The following is a 17181-nucleotide window of genomic DNA, read 5'->3' on the forward strand; positions in this document are numbered from 1 at the left end:
TTTTTTATTGATTTCAGAGAGGAAGGGAGAGAGAGATAGAAACATCAGTGATGAGAGAGAATCATTGATCAGCTGCCTCCTGCGCACCCCCTCAGGCCCTGCACCCTGGCCTGCTCTGATCTCCAGCCCCTTGGCCTTCATGCTGGGCATATTCTTTGGACATTCTCTCTGCTGTGCTGCTCCTACTGGGGATTGAACCCGCAACCTGGGCATGTGCCCTTGACCGGAATTGAACCCAGGACCCTTCAGTCCATAGGCCAATGCTCTATCCACTGAGCCAAACCAGCTAGGGCACTATTGGCCCTTTAAAACCACTTCCAACTTTGGTTTCATCTTTAAGGTCAGGTGTCTTAGAGAGGGAGTAAATTTTTTAATTAAGTCATACTAAGGTATGAGTGATTAAATATCCATCTTCAGAAAAGGGGAAAGGCTAGAAAAGAGAATATGTTCACTCACCTACTATGTGCCAGGCTGGGAGACGGTCCTCGAAGGCCGGCACCGAGTTCCATTTTGCTCTTGCCCTTGGTACCCAATACAGTCCCACGACTGAGTAAGAGCCTGAGCTTAAGTCGAAACTGACGCTCTTGGAAAGTTTGTTTGGTGAATGGATGGATAATCCCAGCTCTAAGAAGCTCACAGTCTAGTGAGTCTTAAAAGACCAAGAGAATGCATAAATGAATGGGAAAACAAATTGATGTTCCTCTCTCTCAAAATCAATTCTTAAAAAAAAAGACTAAGAGATGAAGAAAGGGTACACCAGGCAGAAGGGAGAGTTCATGCAGAGGCTCTGAGGCCTGAGGAAGCATTGGCGGAAGGACGGGGAGTATCAGGCACTAAGCCGAGCAAGTCACAGGACCTGTCTCGGAGGAGCCACGGGTTGTTCTGGGAGCCTAGAGTGAAGGCTGTGGGAGGGGCAGGCATGATGGCCAGCGTCTGATACCTGGGTGCCAGGCGTAGAGCCAGGTGTTGTCTACACACGGTTTCTAAGCTCCTGGTGCCCATAGTTCATGATGAGAACGTTCATCAAACATACATTGACCAGAGAAGCTTTAAATCAGAGTGTGGTGTCCTCTGTGGACGGGGCGGGCATTCGGTCCCCTTAGACTGCCCCCTTGCCCCCGCCCACTCTCCGCTGCCTGATGCTGTGCCCTCTTGCTGCTGACAGCCAGGACATTTGAAAACCTGGATGCCTGCGAGGTGCTCTTCTCCCCGTCCCTGGCCACAGCCGCATCCTTGCTCGAGGTCAGTGCCCGGTCTTCTATCCCCTCGGCTGTTTTTGTTTCTCTCAGAGGGACAGTTTGGACTTCAGGCCCAGGGGCTGAGCACGTAGGGCCCAAGGAGCTGGGACCTCTGCTTGGGAAAGTTCTAGAAATTCAACACAGGTGCCACAGTGCACAGGATCTGTGCTGGGCACGGGTCCCTAGGAGGAGAACCCAGAGCCTGTCTCCGCCCAGTTGGTCCTGGGAGCAGCAGGGACTTAGGGGACCAAGTGAATCAGTCTGTCAGTCTTTAGCAGACACTAGGCTCGGCCCTGGGTTGGAAAACGGCGATGAGTAAAGCCAGAGTAAGAGCCAGTCCTGGGAAGGGCAGGTGACATAGGGGGAGTAGGGGGGAGCAGGCAGGGGCCATCAGAGAGCAGTTCTCTCCGGCAGCGTTGGGGTGGGTTGGTGTGGGGGAGGATTTGGCTGTAGGGCCTGGGAAGGGCATTCTTATGGTGGGGCTCTGCCCTGCGGGACCGTCTGAGTGGAGGGAACAGTCTGAGTGAGGCCTGGTTGTGAAGAGGGAGGGGTTCTGGGTGTGGTGGGAGTTCTAGGGAGGGACTGGCTGGCAGGTGGCTGGGTGACCACCCGGTGTCGCCCCACCAGGTGAACCCCCCAGACCTGATGAACTGCCTGACCAGCCGCACCATCATCACCCGCGGCGAGACGGTGTCCACCCCGCTCAGCAGGGAGCAGGCGCTGGATGTCCGCGATGCCTTCGTCAAGGTGGGCTTGTGGAGTGGCCCCTGCTCTCCCGCCCTCCGGAGGTTTTGATGGGCAGGAGCTGAGGGGTCCACAGAGCTGGTGGGCCTCTGGGCCATGACCCCCACCTGCCCTTGGACCCAGGCTCCAGCCACTGGCTGCCTTGGGCTGAGTCCCACAAGGGCTGGGAGTTGTGCCCCCAGGGGCCCTGCACCCTGGCCTGCTTTGATCTCCAGCCCCTTGGCCCTCATGTGGGGCATGTTCTTTGGACATTCTCTCTGCTGTGCTGCTCTCAGCCCAGGGGCACCCTCTCTGGTCTCTTCAAAGAAGACAATGAAAAAAGGCTGGGCTGGGTGGGCAGGGTGCCGAATCCTGCCTGTTTCCACAGTCACACACTTGCTGTGCCTGCTCTAGGCCCTGTGCTGGGCTCTGGGACCCTCAAGGCATCCAGGGCTGATGGGGAGACAGAGATGGACAGAGAAATGGGAGTCCCAAGGAGGGCTCCCCACACTCTGAGGTCAGGGAAGGTTTCCTGGGGAGCTTTGAAAAACCAATAGAAATTGTCCGAGCAGAAAAGGGTGCTCCGGGCAGGGGGGACAGCTGGAGCAAAGGCGTGGGATTTCAGAGCTTGCTACCCCACGGAAGGGGCTGGAGCGAGGCCTCCAGGGCCCGGGAGCGTGGCCTGTCTCCCTGGGAGGCTGTGGCTGGGCCGGGGCTGATGCAGCCGCCCTGCCTCTCAGGGCATCTACGGGCGGCTCTTCGTGTGGATCGTAGACAAGATCAACGCCGCGATTTACAAGCCCCCGTCCCAGGACGTGAAGAACTCTCGCCGGTCCATCGGCCTCCTGGACATCTTTGGGTTCGAGAACTTCGCTGTGAACAGGTAGCGGTGGGGCTCTGCCCTGCGGGACTTTTCCTCCACAACACGGACAGGAAGGTCACGTCTCTCCCTTTAGACTACATTCGTCGGCCCCCCACACACCCTGCCAGGCTGCTGGGAAATTTGACTCCAGTCGTCCCCGAGGGCCCTCTCCCCTTCCTCCCCATCCCCTCCAGTCCCCAGTCAGCTGAGGCCCGCCAGGAGGGGGTGGTGGGGGGGAGGCTCTTATATGGTCAAGGACACCCCAGGCCCTGCTGCCCATCGGCCTGTGCCCAGCTGCACGGTGCCTGGAAGCAAGTGAGGCTGGGCCTGAGCCAAGGTTGAGATGGGGGTCTTGGCCACACTTGGAGGCCCACACTCTTGGGGGGCCGTGTGGGCAGACGAATGGAACAGGCCCAGGTGGATCCCAGGTGGCAGGAAGCCGGCCCTGCCCCACTTCCTGGCTGAGTGACCCCTGGCAAGTCGCCTCAGTTCCTGTAATGTCTGGATGTCCCGAAGCCCTCCCCACACCCGCCCACATTGAATTCACAGTGTCACCGGGAGGGCGCTGAGTTGGTGGCTCAGAGATGTCAGCCGTCAAGGCTCTGCTTCCAAGTCTCACCAGCCCCCTCCCCAATCCGTTGACACTTTGGACCGCTCCCCCTGGGGCACCTCCCCAGCCTTGGCTCTGCCTGGGGCTGGAGCCCACCTGCCCGCCCTCCCCAGGGCCTGGTCATGCAGGGGAAGGGTCCTGAGCCCCGGGTCCTGGCTTTAGCTCTCCCTCTGACTCACTGAGTGACTTTGGGGGGATGCTTTGCTCTCGCTGGGCCTTGGTGTCCCCTCCTGCTCATGAGGGGGTTGGATGTGGCAGTCCCATTCCCCCTCAGAGGTGGAGGCAGAGCTGGGCCCCCGAGCGGTGGAGCAGGGCCTGAACGACACCCCCTTGTCCCTGTGTCCCCTGCGCATCCCCCCCCCCCCCCAGCTTCGAGCAGCTCTGCATCAACTTCGCCAACGAGCACCTGCAGCAGTTCTTCGTGCGGCACGTGTTCAAGCTGGAGCAGGAGGAGTACGACCTGGAGAGCATCGACTGGCTGCACATCGAGTTCACCGACAACCAGGACGCCCTGGACATGATCGCCAACAAGCCCATGAACATCATCTCCCTCATCGACGAGGAGAGCAAGTTCCCCAAGGTGGGCCTGCGGGGGGCTGGGTGGGTGTGGTGGGGGGGGGCGCATCCTCCACACCCAGCCTCTGCTTTCCTCACCTGCAAAATGGGGCTAATGGCACCCGCTCTCAGGGTGGCTCTGGGCCAACTCAAGTGCGTTCACCTGGCATTTGGAAATCAGTACAATCCACTGGGTCGTGCACCCAACACTGAAGATCTAAGCATGCAGCTGGCACAGAATAGGTGCTCCACACACGGCCTAGGCCTTGGAGTGGGGAGGGACTGTTCCCAGGGTTTTACTCCCGGGAGTAGATTTTCTAAACTGGAATGTACTATCACAGTGGGGAAATGGAGGCTCAGAGAGCAAAGGGAGAAAAGCTCTTGAGAAAGACAGAAGAGGGGGTGCAAAGACAGGCAGTGGGGCCTGGTGGAGAGTGGGGGGAGCGGAGGTGGGGGGCGTGGGATAGGAGGCCCGACAGCTGCCCTCGGTCCCCATAGGGCACGGACGCCACCATGTTGCATAAGCTGAACTCGCAGCACAAGCTCAACTCCAACTACATTCCTCCCAAGAACAACCACGAGACGCAGTTCGGCATCAACCACTTTGCTGGTGTCGTCTACTATGAGACTCAAGGTACAGGCGGGCTGGCCGGGGCTGTCTCCTTGTCTGGGCCCCTGCCTCCCTCACCCTCTCCAGCCCAGGACAGAGACACCAGGTGGGATCAGTGCTTTTTTTATGGTTTTGTTTTAGAGATTTAAAAGTGTTGTAGTAAGATATGTGATATAAAATTTACTATTTTAACAATTTTTACGTCTATGATTCAGTGGCATTAAGTTGTTCACAATATAGTGCAGCCATCATCAGTATTAGTGTGACCGTCATCACTATCCGTTTCCAGAGCCTATTCGTCACCCCAAATAGGAGCTCTGCACCCCACTGACAATAACTCCCCCTCGCCCTCCCCCCAGCCGCTGGTACCCTCGATCCTGCTTTCTGTCTTACATATTGGACCATTTGAAGTACTTCATGGGAGTGGAATCTACAATATTTGTCCTTTTGTGTTTGGCTCATTTCACGGAGCATTAGGTCCTCAGGTGCATGGCTGTTGGAGCACGTGTCCTCGTTAGCTATCGTTTCATCTGTTGATGGACATTTGTGGCGTCTCCATGTGGTGGCTGTTGCAGATAATGCTGCTGAGAACGTGGTGTACAAGTATCTGAGTCCCTGCTTTCCGCTCTTTGGGGTGGGCTCAGTGCTCATCTGTACAACGGGAAACTGAGGCTCATAAGGGGGGTTCAGGGTCCTTACAAGACGTAGCCCTTTGGGTGCAAACCCAGGCCTAGAGCCAGCCCAGTTACCCACCAAGACTCTTTTAGCAAAAAGACCACGTGTGAGCTTTGAAGGGGACGCTCCTCTTCCCTCCTGGGACATGCAATTGGGCTCATTTTTAAGCTAGACGTCGAGAAGAGGGTCAGAACACAGTCCAGTTTACTCCACTCGGAATTCTTACAGGGTCTGCCATAGGCCTGCAGGTGGTAGCCCGCCCCGTTGTACTGGTAAAGGGCCAGCCTTGACTGGGTCTCAGGGGTGCGATGTGTCTACATGGAGCTCCGGTCATTCAGCCCCAAAGGGTCCCACCCACAGCCCAAGCCTTTGAAATTCAAAACAAATAAGAATAGTCATCGGTTTAGCAGGTCCTTGTTGAGCTGGTCCAGAGGCAGTAGAGTGTGTCATGAGCCATGCTGCAGGGGTGGGCTCTGAAGGCTGCTCAGCCCGCCGTAAAATAGGAAATGTGAGCTCCCACCGGGCTGTCGAGAGAAGGACGCCAACGTCACATGAGAAGGACTCTTGGGCCAACCAATGGGTCTGTTGTTTGGAGCAACAGAGGATTGCAGTTTTCAGTTCAGTGCCACCAACACTCACTGAGCATCTGTTACGTGCCAGGCCTCCTGTGTGGCTGAGGATGCAGAAGTGAAGGCAGAGGGAACTTTACATGAAGCTGTAGAATTATAGAACGTTAGCTCTGGAGGGAACACGAGGGTCATCTACTTGTGTGGATTTGCAAGCTGAGATCCAGAGAGTGAAACGACTTGCCTCAGATCACTGACCAGTTCTGAGCTGCCGTAAGCAATTCTGCCAGCATTTTCTGGTTGGCGAAGTGCTGTTTTAATCCGGCATTTCATTCATGACATGGATGGTGACGGGTGATCTAAAGAGAAGCAACGGCCTTTGAGTACTGTCTTTCCCATCTGACCGACGAGGAAGCTGAGGCCCAGAGGGGACCTTCCCAGGTCACAGCGCCTTCGTTAGAGCCCCACAATCCATCCCAACCCCAGAGCCCACCCCTCCACTGCGAGTGCTCCTGCAGCTCACCCCTCCTCAGATGCCCGAGTCCTGTGGGGAGAGGGTGCTGCCCTCTGTAGTGTCCCTCCTCCTCAGCCCTGGGCACCTGTCTCCTGCCCCCCCAACACCCCCCCCCCATTAACCAGCTCCTAACTCCCCATTAACTGGGAACGGTAGTTGGGGTCTGTGTGGTGTAGAGAAGCCTCCTTGGCCCGCACTGGTGGTCCTGAGTTTGAGTCTTAACTCTGCCTGTGACTTGCTTAGCTTCTCTGAGTTCGATTTACTCCCTTGTGGGACGAGAAGATAATCCCTGCTGGTCCCACACCTCCTGGGCGCCGGGGCAGCTGTGAGGGGACTTTGAAAACATAAAGCAAGCTATTGTGAGTTAATTTTTGTACTATTAGCTGGTACCAGATCAACATGTAGTCTCTCCCAGGTGACACTTACCATTGCGTTTGACTAAGACTGAGGCTGGCATTTTAGGCATTGGGGCTCACTCAGGGAGGTGCCCACTCCGTCCCGGGACACACCTGCTGCCCTCTCTCTGACCAGCCTGAGGAGGGGCTGTGTGGTTGGGGCGGTGGAGCTCCAGCTCAGGCTCTGCCCTCACCCTCTCTGTGACCTTGGGCCAGTGGCTGTCCTCTCCCGGCCTCAGTGTCCCCACTGAAACACGGATGTGGGTGGACTGGGTGAACTTTGAGGATCCTCTGGCCTTGGATTTGGGGAGGGGGCAGGGCTGAGTCTTGTCAGGCGGAGGCAGCCGGAGCCCGCGAGGCGTGACCACTCTTTGCCGCTGCCCAGGCTTCCTGGAGAAGAACCGGGATACCCTGCACGGAGACATCATCCAGCTGGTCCACTCCTCCAGGAACAAGTTCATCAAGCAGATCTTCCAGGCCGACGTCGCCATGGTAACGTGGGGGCAGGGCTTCCATGGGGCGGGAGGGGCCCCCAGGCGCCAGGCCGGTGTCTAGGCACCCTTGCCCAACAGCCTCAGCGCGTCCCTCTGGCCGCAGAGCCGGGACAGAGCTTTCCTAGGCTTCTAGGAGGGGTCGGGGGGCTCCAGGACCCTCCCATCTGGTCCTGTACTGACTGGGGGGGGGGGTGCGGGGGGGAGGGTGGTGTGTGTGTGCAAGGCCCAGAGAAGGGTCACGTGAGAGGTCACAGAGCAGAGCCTGATCAGGACTTGGTTTACCATGGGGTCCCCCCTCCCCCCAGACCTCCTACTGCTAACAGGGAGCAGGCAAAGGGAGCAGGTCCAGCCTCAAGGTCATCGGTAGGTGTGGGCATTCAGAGAAATGGCACAAAGGATAGATGTGCACCAGCCCTGGAGCCCATGGGGTGAAGAATTCCTCACCATCCTTCACTCCTTCGTCCCTCGAGTGGGAGGCTGGTGGGCTTCTCCCTGCAGGATCATATGCCTTTTTCTCATATTTCCTCCTGTCCCCTGGCTTCTTGGAGGGGCACAGAGAGGCTCACAGGGCGGGTAGAGCCGCTGCCCCCTCGGTGCCCATCCAGGTGCCTCAGATGCCCCCAGCCCCACGGAGCCCAGACCTCTGCCCTGCGGGTCCTCCTCTCCCTGGTGGGTTTCGCCCTCTGTTCTGACCCACCCCGTTCTCCTTGCCCCTCCCCCCATCGCGCCTGCACTGCGGTTCCTGCTGTAGTTTCTCTGTGGTTACTCATCGGGCACCCTCCGCCAGTCAGCAGCTTCTGCGAAGGTAAAAGCCCTGAGGCTCCTGGGACGAGGCTGTGTCCTTGGTCCCCATGGCACCAAGGTTTGGGGAAAGGGCTGGCTTTTCTTTATTTTTCTTTCTTTTTTTTTTAGTGTGTTTTTTTGTGGAGTGGTTTGTGGAGTGACTTTGTTTTTGGTTTCTGAGTGTGTGTATTGCAGGCATCTCAGTTTCTTAAAGAAGGAAACTGAGTCTTAGAAAAAGAGGCAAGACTTGCCCAGCTGCCCCGTGAGCCAGGGGCAGAGCAGAGACCAAACCCGAGTCTCCCGTCCTCTGCCCCCCTGAGCCTCTTCGAGGCATCAAGGCAGCTCCTCCCCAGGCCCTGTGCTCGGTCAGGTCCTCGGTGACCTTGTGCAGCAGGAGGGGCAGGTGGTGTTTTCTGCATTTTGGGGATAGAAAGCTCAGAGATGGGTGTGCCCCACCCCAAGTCAGCATCCGGGGGAGCAGGCCCTAGAAGGCCTCACCCAGACCTGCTAGGGCCCAGTGGACGGCAAACTGCGGCTCGCGAGCCACATGCGGCTCTTTGGTCCCTTGAGTGTGGCTCTTCCACAAAATACCGACTTCTGTGCATGGGCCACGAAGTCTCAATCGCACTGTACGTGCGCGCCCGCACGTGGTATTTTGTGGAAGAGCCACACTCAAGGGGCCAAAGAGCCTCATGTGGCTTGAGAGCCGCAGTGTGCCGACCCCTGTGCTAGGTTCTGGAGCAGCACCCCTTCAAGTCGTGGCTCCCAGGCGCATTAGGTGCCAAAGGTGCTGGGGACCCCTTAGCGGCGGCAGAGCTCTGCCATCCCCTTTGCCTCCCTTTTCTCTTCGGAACCCTCAGTTTCCTCTGTCTAATCCTGACATAGCCCCACACGTGGTCTAAATGCTCAGTCCCTCTTCCTTCCTGGGTGTCTGGCGCCCCCTGCCGCCCAGTGCCTCACCGAGTTCTGAAACAATTCGTGAAAGCCACGGCTGCAGAGTGGGGCAGGAGCAGGGCGGCCTCTGTCCTCTGCCCAGGGAGCAGCCCTGGACCCCACCCCCGTTGTGGCTCAGTCAGTTAACAGGGTGAAGGTAGGGCCACCACCAGAACAGGGCCCCAGGCTCCTGAAGCACCAGCTCCGAGCACTCCCACCCCGAATCCACCTGTCACAGGGTCACATTGATGAGGCAGGTGGGCCGCCAGGCTCTCCTGCATTCTTTCCTCTCGTCCTTTCCATTCGTTCCTCTCAGCCCACCTGCCAGGCCCACCCACTCCCTCTGGTCTTCATAGTCCTGGAATACCACTGCACCCCGTCTTCTCCTCCCACCCCCTCTCCTCTCACCCCAAATTATGATTGCCCCATGTGACAGATAAAGAAGCTGCGGCCCAGAGAGGCCTAACTGCTTGCCTGAGCTCACACAGCTTGTGACACACAAGGGTTAGATCCAGGTCTGTCTCGTGGAGGTACAGCGACTTGTCCAAGGTCACATGCAAGGGAGGGCTAGTGAGGCTTTTCAAGCCCCTGCTCTTTCCACTGCACGATGGTGTCTCTGTGAGCGTCCCCCTCGAGAAGAAAAATGCTCTGTACCTGCCGGAAACACCGTGGTTCTGTTAAAGGCACACGGGAACCGGCTGGGTGCACCGTGCAGTCAGTTTATTCCACACAGTGCGCTGGCTGCAGTGCCCTCTCGGGGCGGGAGCCCAGACACCTTGTCCAGCGATCTGAACGCCTGTCCCGTGCGGGCCCCCACCCCTGAGCTCCCAGCCTTGCTTCTTGTGTCTCCTCCCCAGGACGGCCCTGGCAGCCCCACCCCAGCCACTGCTGCTGGGGAGCTCAGCTGAGCCATCAGGACGGTGGCACTGAGCACCCGGATTAATGTCTAACCCCAGTCACATGTTCCCGGGCCCCGAGTCCACGGACGTTCTGTTCACTCTGTGCTGGCGGCTTCCCCTGCCTGCAGCATCCCAGCCCCGCTCCCCTCACACTCAGGTGCCTGCCCCTTCGGTCCCTTCTGTGGAGTCACTTAACATTGACTTTTGGACTTTTCACTCCTGCCTTTACCCTACCAGCCCCGCCCCCCACCTCCCAGATACCATCCCCAAATACCTTCAGGTCATCCCCGAGACAAGGAATATCAGGAAGGGCCACCTTTCTCCCTTCACCAATAAAAGCCGAATCAGAAGCCCAGGTGGCCAGGCAGTGATGGCAGAGCCCGCCGCCCCATGGCCCCATTCACTCCGTGATCCAGTCATAACTGCTGATTGTGCCCATTATATGCCAGACACGGTCCTACGTGTTGACGACATAGTAGTGAACAAGACAGGGGAAAAAATGTCCTGTCTGCATGAAACTTACATTCTGGCAGAAGGGGAAATAGTCAATTGGTAATAAGTAAAGTATATAGCATGTCAGGTGGGGCTATATGACATGGAGAAAGATTAAGGAATGGGGAATGCTGGGGGGCGTGTGCGTTGCAATGTTGAACAGGGGCATCGGGAAAGGCCTATGGAGACGTCGATAAAGGCGGGGGGCGGGGGGGGGGGGGGAGAAGCCCTCCATGTGCATTGTGGGGGAAAAGCACGGCAGGGAGAGGGAACAGCGAGTCCACGCCCTCAGGTGCTCCTCACGCCTACGCCTGCCAGTGCCTTATAGGAAGAGCAGGAGGCGGAGGCGGCTGGCTGGAGGGGTGAGCGGGTGTGGAGAGCGAGCAGTTACTGGGGCCAGGTCCTGCGGCTGCTGTCGGCTGTTGTGTCATGGCAGAGTGGAGGCGGTGTGTGGGGCGACAGAGCAGCTTGGAGGTTCTTGCAGGGATCTGAGAGAGCCGCTGGTGGCTTGGATCGGGCGGGCAGTGAGGAGTGGGAAGGACGCTTTGGAATAGAATCTGGTTTCTATGGCCAGTGTCTGGGTATCAGTCTGAGACGGTCCGCTTCCTGTTTGTTTGCTGTTCGGCCTCCCCACCCCACCCCACCATCTCACCATATTCTGAGAGGGGCTCCACCAGGGCAGGGAGGTGCAGGGGTCCCTGGTGGGCTCCCCAGAGAGACTGGCTGGCAGAGCATAGAGCCGTGGGCCTCGGGCCACACAGTAGGAGGCCAGCTCTGTGCCTTCTTAGGAGGCTGACCCAGACATGCTCGGCCAGGCCAGCTGCTGAACCACTAATCCCACAGGAAGGGGAGGGCACAGGCAGGGGAGGGCCACCCCCAACCCCCCATCCCAGGTTCCCAGGTTCCCAGGTTGCTGTTCACGTCCACTGTGCCCACTCTCATCACAGCCTGTCAGCCTGATAGGGAGGGAGGCTCCTCGCGGTTTAGTGACCTGCTCAGGACCATGGGGGAGGTGGTGGGCCAGGGTTTGAGTTTAGGTCCTCTAACGGTTAGAGTCTAACCCAGGGGTGGGCAAACTTTTTGACTCGAGGGCCACAATGGGTTCTTAAACTGGACCGGAGGGCCGGAACAAAAGCATGGATGGAGTGTTTGTGTGAACTAATATAAATTCAAAGTAAACATCATTACATAAAAGGGTATGGTCTTTTTTTTTTTTTTTTTTTTTTAGTTTTATTCATTTCAAACGGGCCCGGATCCAGCCCTCGGGCCGTAGTTTGCCCACGGCTGGTAACCTGTCTCTAGGAAGGACCCCTCCCCTTACCCGTGCCCTGAGTGAGCGCGTTCGGCCACTCATTTATTCCTGGAGAGGGAGACTGGGGACTCAGAGAGGGGCTGTGCCTTGCCTAGAAGCCTCCAGCACAGCAGGGCTCTTTCTGGCTCAGGTCCCAGGCAGCTCCCTGGAGCGGGCACGCCTGGGTCCAAGCTCCAGCTCAGACCAGACAGGTCACAGGGAAACCCCAAGTCCCGGGCAGCCTGCTTTGCAGGGCTGTCCTCCCTCAGGCCCTGAGCCCGCTGACCTCCCACCGTCCCTTCCCTCCCCTTCCCTTCCCGTCCCTCTCGAGTGCTGGCAGGACACAGGTCAGCCCCTCCCACCGCTGTGGTCCGTCCCCCCAGGGCGCGGAGACCAGGAAGCGCTCGCCCACGCTCAGCAGCCAGTTCAAGCGGTCGCTGGAGCTGCTGATGCGCACCCTGGGTGCCTGCCAGCCCTTCTTCGTGCGCTGCATCAAGCCCAACGAGTTCAAGAAGCCCATGGTGAGTGGAACCAGCCTGGGGGCGGAGGCGATGGAGGGGCCGGGCCATGGGGGGCAGGGTGGGGACTGGGTGAGGGCCCCCACATTCGAGATGTGGGACCGAAGGCTCCAGGAGGTTAAGGGGTTTGCAGCTGCAGAGCCCAAATCCTCACTGGGCGCCCGTCCTCCCAGGGCCCTGGATGTGTTGTTTGCCACATGCTCTTCCTAGAGGCTGGGGCGGGGGTGGGTGGGACAGAAGGTGGGGGGCCAGGGAAAGTGCCTGGAGGGAGAGGAAACAGGTGGCGGAAGGAAGCCAGCCATCTGCACGCGCTGGCCCTGCCCCCTGCTGGACGCATTCCCCGGAGTGCGGAGTGCGCTGACCTGATGGGTCCCCCTGGGGCTCAGGGCCAGGTCTGCAGGGTGTGAGGTTCAAAGGGGCCCCAGCAAGCTCCCCACCTAAAGCAGGAGGGATGAGGCCAGGGCCCTGCCAGGCAGTTGGGTACCATCTTTCCTGCTCTCAGATGCCCAGGGACCCTTCTCTGGGCCCCGACCCCAGCATCTGTGGCCTGGACCTTGACAGCAGGACATCCTCACTGCCCTCCGCCTTCCTGCCCCTGCCTCCCTGTCCAGGCCCCTCCACTGCAGTGAGAGACGGGAGTCAAACGCACCTCTGACCGCTCACTGCCTGCGGCCCCCGTAGCCAGTCCCCCAAGGGCCTTCTCAGCCCTCCAGGAACCCCAGGCTGGCCCTGCCGGCTGCCATCACAAAAACAACTGTGCGACAATTAGACAAATTAAGGCACTTATCTGTCAGCAGCCAGACAGTTGTCTAAATAATGACAAGTCTGCAATGACCGTAGCATGAAGGGCAACCCCTGGGATGTGCCAGGCACCCAGCGCCTGCACAACCACAGTCTTGGCGAGGGTCAGCCTCCTCAGTCCCTGTGAAGTCCCTCGACATGCCCTGCACTTTCAGGCTTCCACACCTTTGCACATGCTCGCCCTGCCCCTCCAGTGTTTTCCAGGGTTAGAGCAAAGGCTGCCTCCTCCAGGCAGCCCCCCCCCAGATGTCCCAAGGGGAATTAAGCCATCTCTCCTCTCTGCCCCCGAGCACCAGCTCACCCCCGTGAGGATCTCATTTCTTCCTGCCATGTGGGTTTGAACTGCAGACCCAGGTTCAGTGCCATCTTTGCTCCTCATCTGCTGTGCGGCCTGGGCCTCTCTGGGCCTATGTCTGGGGCTGGGGACACGCGGTGCAGGGCTGGGCTCCCAGCAGGAGCCGCCAGCACTGATGCGCTTGGCTCTGGGCAGCTGTTCGACCGGCACCTGTGCGTGCGCCAGCTGCGGTACTCGGGGATGATGGAGACCATCCGCATCCGCCGGGCTGGCTACCCCATCCGCTACAGCTTCGTGGAGTTCGTGGAGCGGTACCGAGTGCTGCTGCCCGGCGTGAAGCCGGCCTACAAGCAGGTACAGAGCCGGGGCACGGGGGGGCAGGAGGACCGGTCCCGGCTCTGGGCTGGGCAAGGGCCCATTTCCCCCTTGAGATGGGGTGCCAGGCGTGATGTCCGCTTGCCTCCTGAGGTGCGGCTGGGAAAACTGGGGTCCGGAGGGCAGCGAGGGCTTCGATGGCCATGCTTGCTGGGCGTGGACTTCACCAGTGGGTGTAATGGATGAGACCAGGGCTACCAAGTGGGCTGTGGGTGTTAGATGTGCGAGAGGGGTGTTTTTTTTAAAAAAATAAGTTTTTTAATTGATTTTTTTTTTTTAGAGAGAGAGAAAGGGAGAGGGAGCGAGGGATAGAAACATCAGTGATGAGAAAGAATCATTGATCGACTGCCTCCTGCACACCCCACAGCCCTGGCATGTGCCCTGACCGGGACTCGAACCGGCGACGTCTTGGTTCATGGGTCGATGCTCAACCACTGAGCCTCTCCAGCCGGGCAGACGCGGGAGAGGGTGCTGCAGGCACCCTGCCGAGCTAAGGAGAGAAGGGAGGGTCAGAGAAGGCAGGGCCTGCTTGGGTCACACAGTGTGTTAGGATGGAGCTGGAGCGAGAGCTCTGCCTCCCAGCCATGGGAGGAGCGCAGAGGTGGCCTTTCCCGCTTCCCATTCCCTGGTGCGCCCCTGCCCCCCAGGACGACCTCCGGGGGACCTGCCAGCGCATGGCGGAGGCTGTGCTGGGCACGCACGACGACTGGCAGATTGGCAAAACCAAGATCTTCCTGAAGGTGAGAAAGGCTCCAAGCCCGACTGCCTTGGGGGCTGTGGACTCCTGTCATGGTGGGAACGGGCGCCAGGGGGCCTCTTTGGGGAAGCTGGCGTCAGACGGGGTCAGGGCTGGGCCTGTGCATCCTCCCATCCTGCAATCTGTGATAGGACGAGTGGGCGTGTGGGCGGGAAATGAGGCCTTCTTGGTAGGGGAGGGGCACCTGGTATTGAGCCCAGCTGTGACCTGGGGTTGGGGTCAGAGCACTGACCCTGGGTGAGAAAATAGAAGACTGAAGTGGGCTCATGGGTTCAATGCTGACCGGTGGCTGTCTTCCCTGGGACTCTGGGCAGGCCACTGGCCCTTGCTGAGCCTCATTTCCCCATAAAATGGGATGTGCCTGGTGGGGGATTTCTCGACTGTGGTTTCCTGCCAGGCGGGGCTCACCCCAGGCTCTGGTGGGTGCCACCCCCTCACTCTCTAGTGTCGCTGGTTCCTACCCTTCCTGAGCACAAACCTGGAGCTCTCTGGCTCCCACCGCAGCCTGAGCTGCGAGCAGGAAGCGAGGTCCTGGGGCGCCCTGGCCTTGGAGCAGAGCTTGCTGGCTGTTGGTGGTGGCCGGGCCGCTGCCCCAGGGCCAGTGTGAGCTCCCAGCCTACTGGCTTCCTCATTTCCATTTCCGTCGCGTTCGCTTTCTGGCCATTTGGGGTCACAGGGCAGGGCTCCTTCCTCTGGTACCGGGTGGGGCCTGGGCTGTGCAGGACATCTGGGTGGAGGGAAGGAAGGAGCCAGCCCAGAGCCAGAGGGAGCCCCGGGCTCCAGTGTAATTCCTTCCTGGCTGCGGGGCCACAGGCCAGTCCCTTCATCTCCCCGAGCCTTCATTTCCTCGTTGGAAAAATGTGTGCACCGGGAAAATGTGTGCACCGGGCCTGCATCCCACAACTGCCCAGACTCGGTGGGGCTTTTTGTCCACGATCTTATTTAATCGTCACAGGAGCCAGTGAGGTAGGATCCTTATGCCCATTTCAGAGGTTCAGAGAGAAGAAGTGAGATGCCCGAGGTCAGGCCCTGGGCTTGCAGCCAGGGTTGGTCTGATGCCCGGCCATGTAGGTAAGGGAGGGAGGGCATGCAGGGCAATGGTGCCGAGTGCCGGCAGCTCTGAGGGCCATCACTGTCCCCAGCCTCACCTCTCTGGGCTCTTCAGCAACCGGCAGCAGTTTCCAGTCTCAGTGTCCACTTCCCATTCATTCATGCATTCATTCATTCACTCATTCAGAAAGACATGGCTGAGCAGCTCCTCTGTGCAGAGCTCTCGCCACAGGAGATGTGGTCTATGATTAGCTGGTGGATGTGGCTCCCCACAGAGACTCAGCACGGGGTGGGGAGCGGGGGCCTGTCTGCCTGGCTCCCCGAGGACCCACTCCAGCACCTAGCACGGGGCCGGCAATGGAGACATTCGTTTTAAAGGCATTGAATGAATGATGAGATTTTTGCCTAACCAGAGTGAAGGTCGGGGGTGTGGGGTGAGGAGGGGACAGGCCTAGAGAACTTGGCGGGGCCTGGATCATGGAGGGCCTGAGAGCCAGGGAGACCAGACTTGTCCCCGAGAGTCATGGGCAACACGGTAAGATCACCGGAGAGTTGTTTTAGGAGGGTCCCTGCTTAGGGAGGCCAAGGGGAGTGACAGAGGCCAGGAGACTGGTGAGGAGGCTGCTGCCAAGATCCCAGAGGGTGGCTTGGCCCAGGTCAGAGGCTGATATGACAGAGACATCGGGGAAGGCACGGCGTGGGCGGACAAGGCCATCGGGATAGAGCCGCTGTGTGTGCCCATCGCACGCTCTGACTCCATCCAGTCAGATTGGGCTCCTCCCGCTCCATCTGCCCCACCCAGAGCCCTGGGAACAGCCACAGCACCTCTCTGTCCTGTGGCTGGGAGAGGCTGCCCCCACGGAGCAGAGCAGGGCTGGGAGCCTGTGCGGCCCAGCCAAGCCCCAGGCCTGGAACCCAAGGGAAGGAAGAGAGGGCCTTCACTTGGATTCATGGGGGGGCCGCTGCTCAGGAGCTCTGCCCCCCCCAGGACCACCACGACATGCTGCTGGAGGTGGAGCGGGACAAGGCCATCACCGACAGAGTCATCCTCCTCCAGAAGGTCATCCGGGGATTCAAAGACAGGTACGTGCCGGGACCAGCTCCTCCCCATGGGAGCCCACACACCTCTTTCCTCTAACCGGAGCACTAAAAATACGCATGCACACCCAGGTGCACACCTAGACATGAGCACACACATACACAACTCATGGGTGAACACAGACACATGATTTACAGGCACACACATGTGGATTCAGGAGGCACACACATTTGGACACTCTGTGGTCTCAAATGCCTGATGACATTTCTCAAAGAGGAAATTCGAGATTTTATAAATTACAAATAAGGGACATGTGTATAGCTGTGATAATCCACAAATCATCAGGGCTGACTCTGGAGTGCGATTCAGGCTCCACAAAAAACCCACAGCCTGCCCCGTTTGCAGTTCATCTGGTCACTCCCTCCTCTCCATCCATCCATCCGCCCACCTGTCTGTTCATCTATGAGTCTGCCCACCCATCTACTGTTTCCTTCCACAGTTGCTCACTTGCTCATGTGTGGCTCTAGGCATTGGCCTGCTGGCTCATTCACACGTGGCCGTATTAATTTTTCACTCCTCCTATATGTATTCCCACATGCAGCAGACACCTGCTGTTGGACGTGTGGCCTGTCATGTAGAGTGTGCGGGGGAACAGCATTGCGCTCACTCAGTCAGACAATGTGGGCTCTAGTCCAACCTCATCGAG

At 58.8% G+C, this 17181-nt stretch overlaps 1 protein-coding gene across 1 annotated transcript in view; it reads left to right on the plus strand.

The window, feature by feature from the left end:
- Nucleotides 1-17181, plus strand: part of MYO7A (myosin VIIA) — a 78485-nt gene that overhangs the window by 29162 nt on the left and 32142 nt on the right. The window contains exons 9-18 of the mRNA XM_070426867.1: nucleotides 1166-1242; nucleotides 1866-1985; nucleotides 2702-2844; nucleotides 3803-4013; nucleotides 4487-4622; nucleotides 7134-7240; nucleotides 12024-12161; nucleotides 13450-13608; nucleotides 14277-14369; nucleotides 16425-16519. Of these exons, the coding sequence (XP_070282968.1) occupies nucleotides 1166-1242; nucleotides 1866-1985; nucleotides 2702-2844; nucleotides 3803-4013; nucleotides 4487-4622; nucleotides 7134-7240; nucleotides 12024-12161; nucleotides 13450-13608; nucleotides 14277-14369; nucleotides 16425-16519 (1279 nt within the window). The remainder of the gene's footprint in view (nucleotides 1-1165; nucleotides 1243-1865; nucleotides 1986-2701; nucleotides 2845-3802; nucleotides 4014-4486; nucleotides 4623-7133; nucleotides 7241-12023; nucleotides 12162-13449; nucleotides 13609-14276; nucleotides 14370-16424; nucleotides 16520-17181) is intronic.

The sequence above is a fragment of the Myotis yumanensis genome, unplaced genomic scaffold (genome assembly GCF_028538775.1).
Source record: "Myotis yumanensis isolate MYYU_CA2020_CCGP unplaced genomic scaffold, mMyoYum1.0.hap1 SCAF_10, whole genome shotgun sequence".
In the NCBI taxonomy this organism is placed as follows: domain Eukaryota; kingdom Metazoa; phylum Chordata; class Mammalia; order Chiroptera; family Vespertilionidae; genus Myotis; species Myotis yumanensis.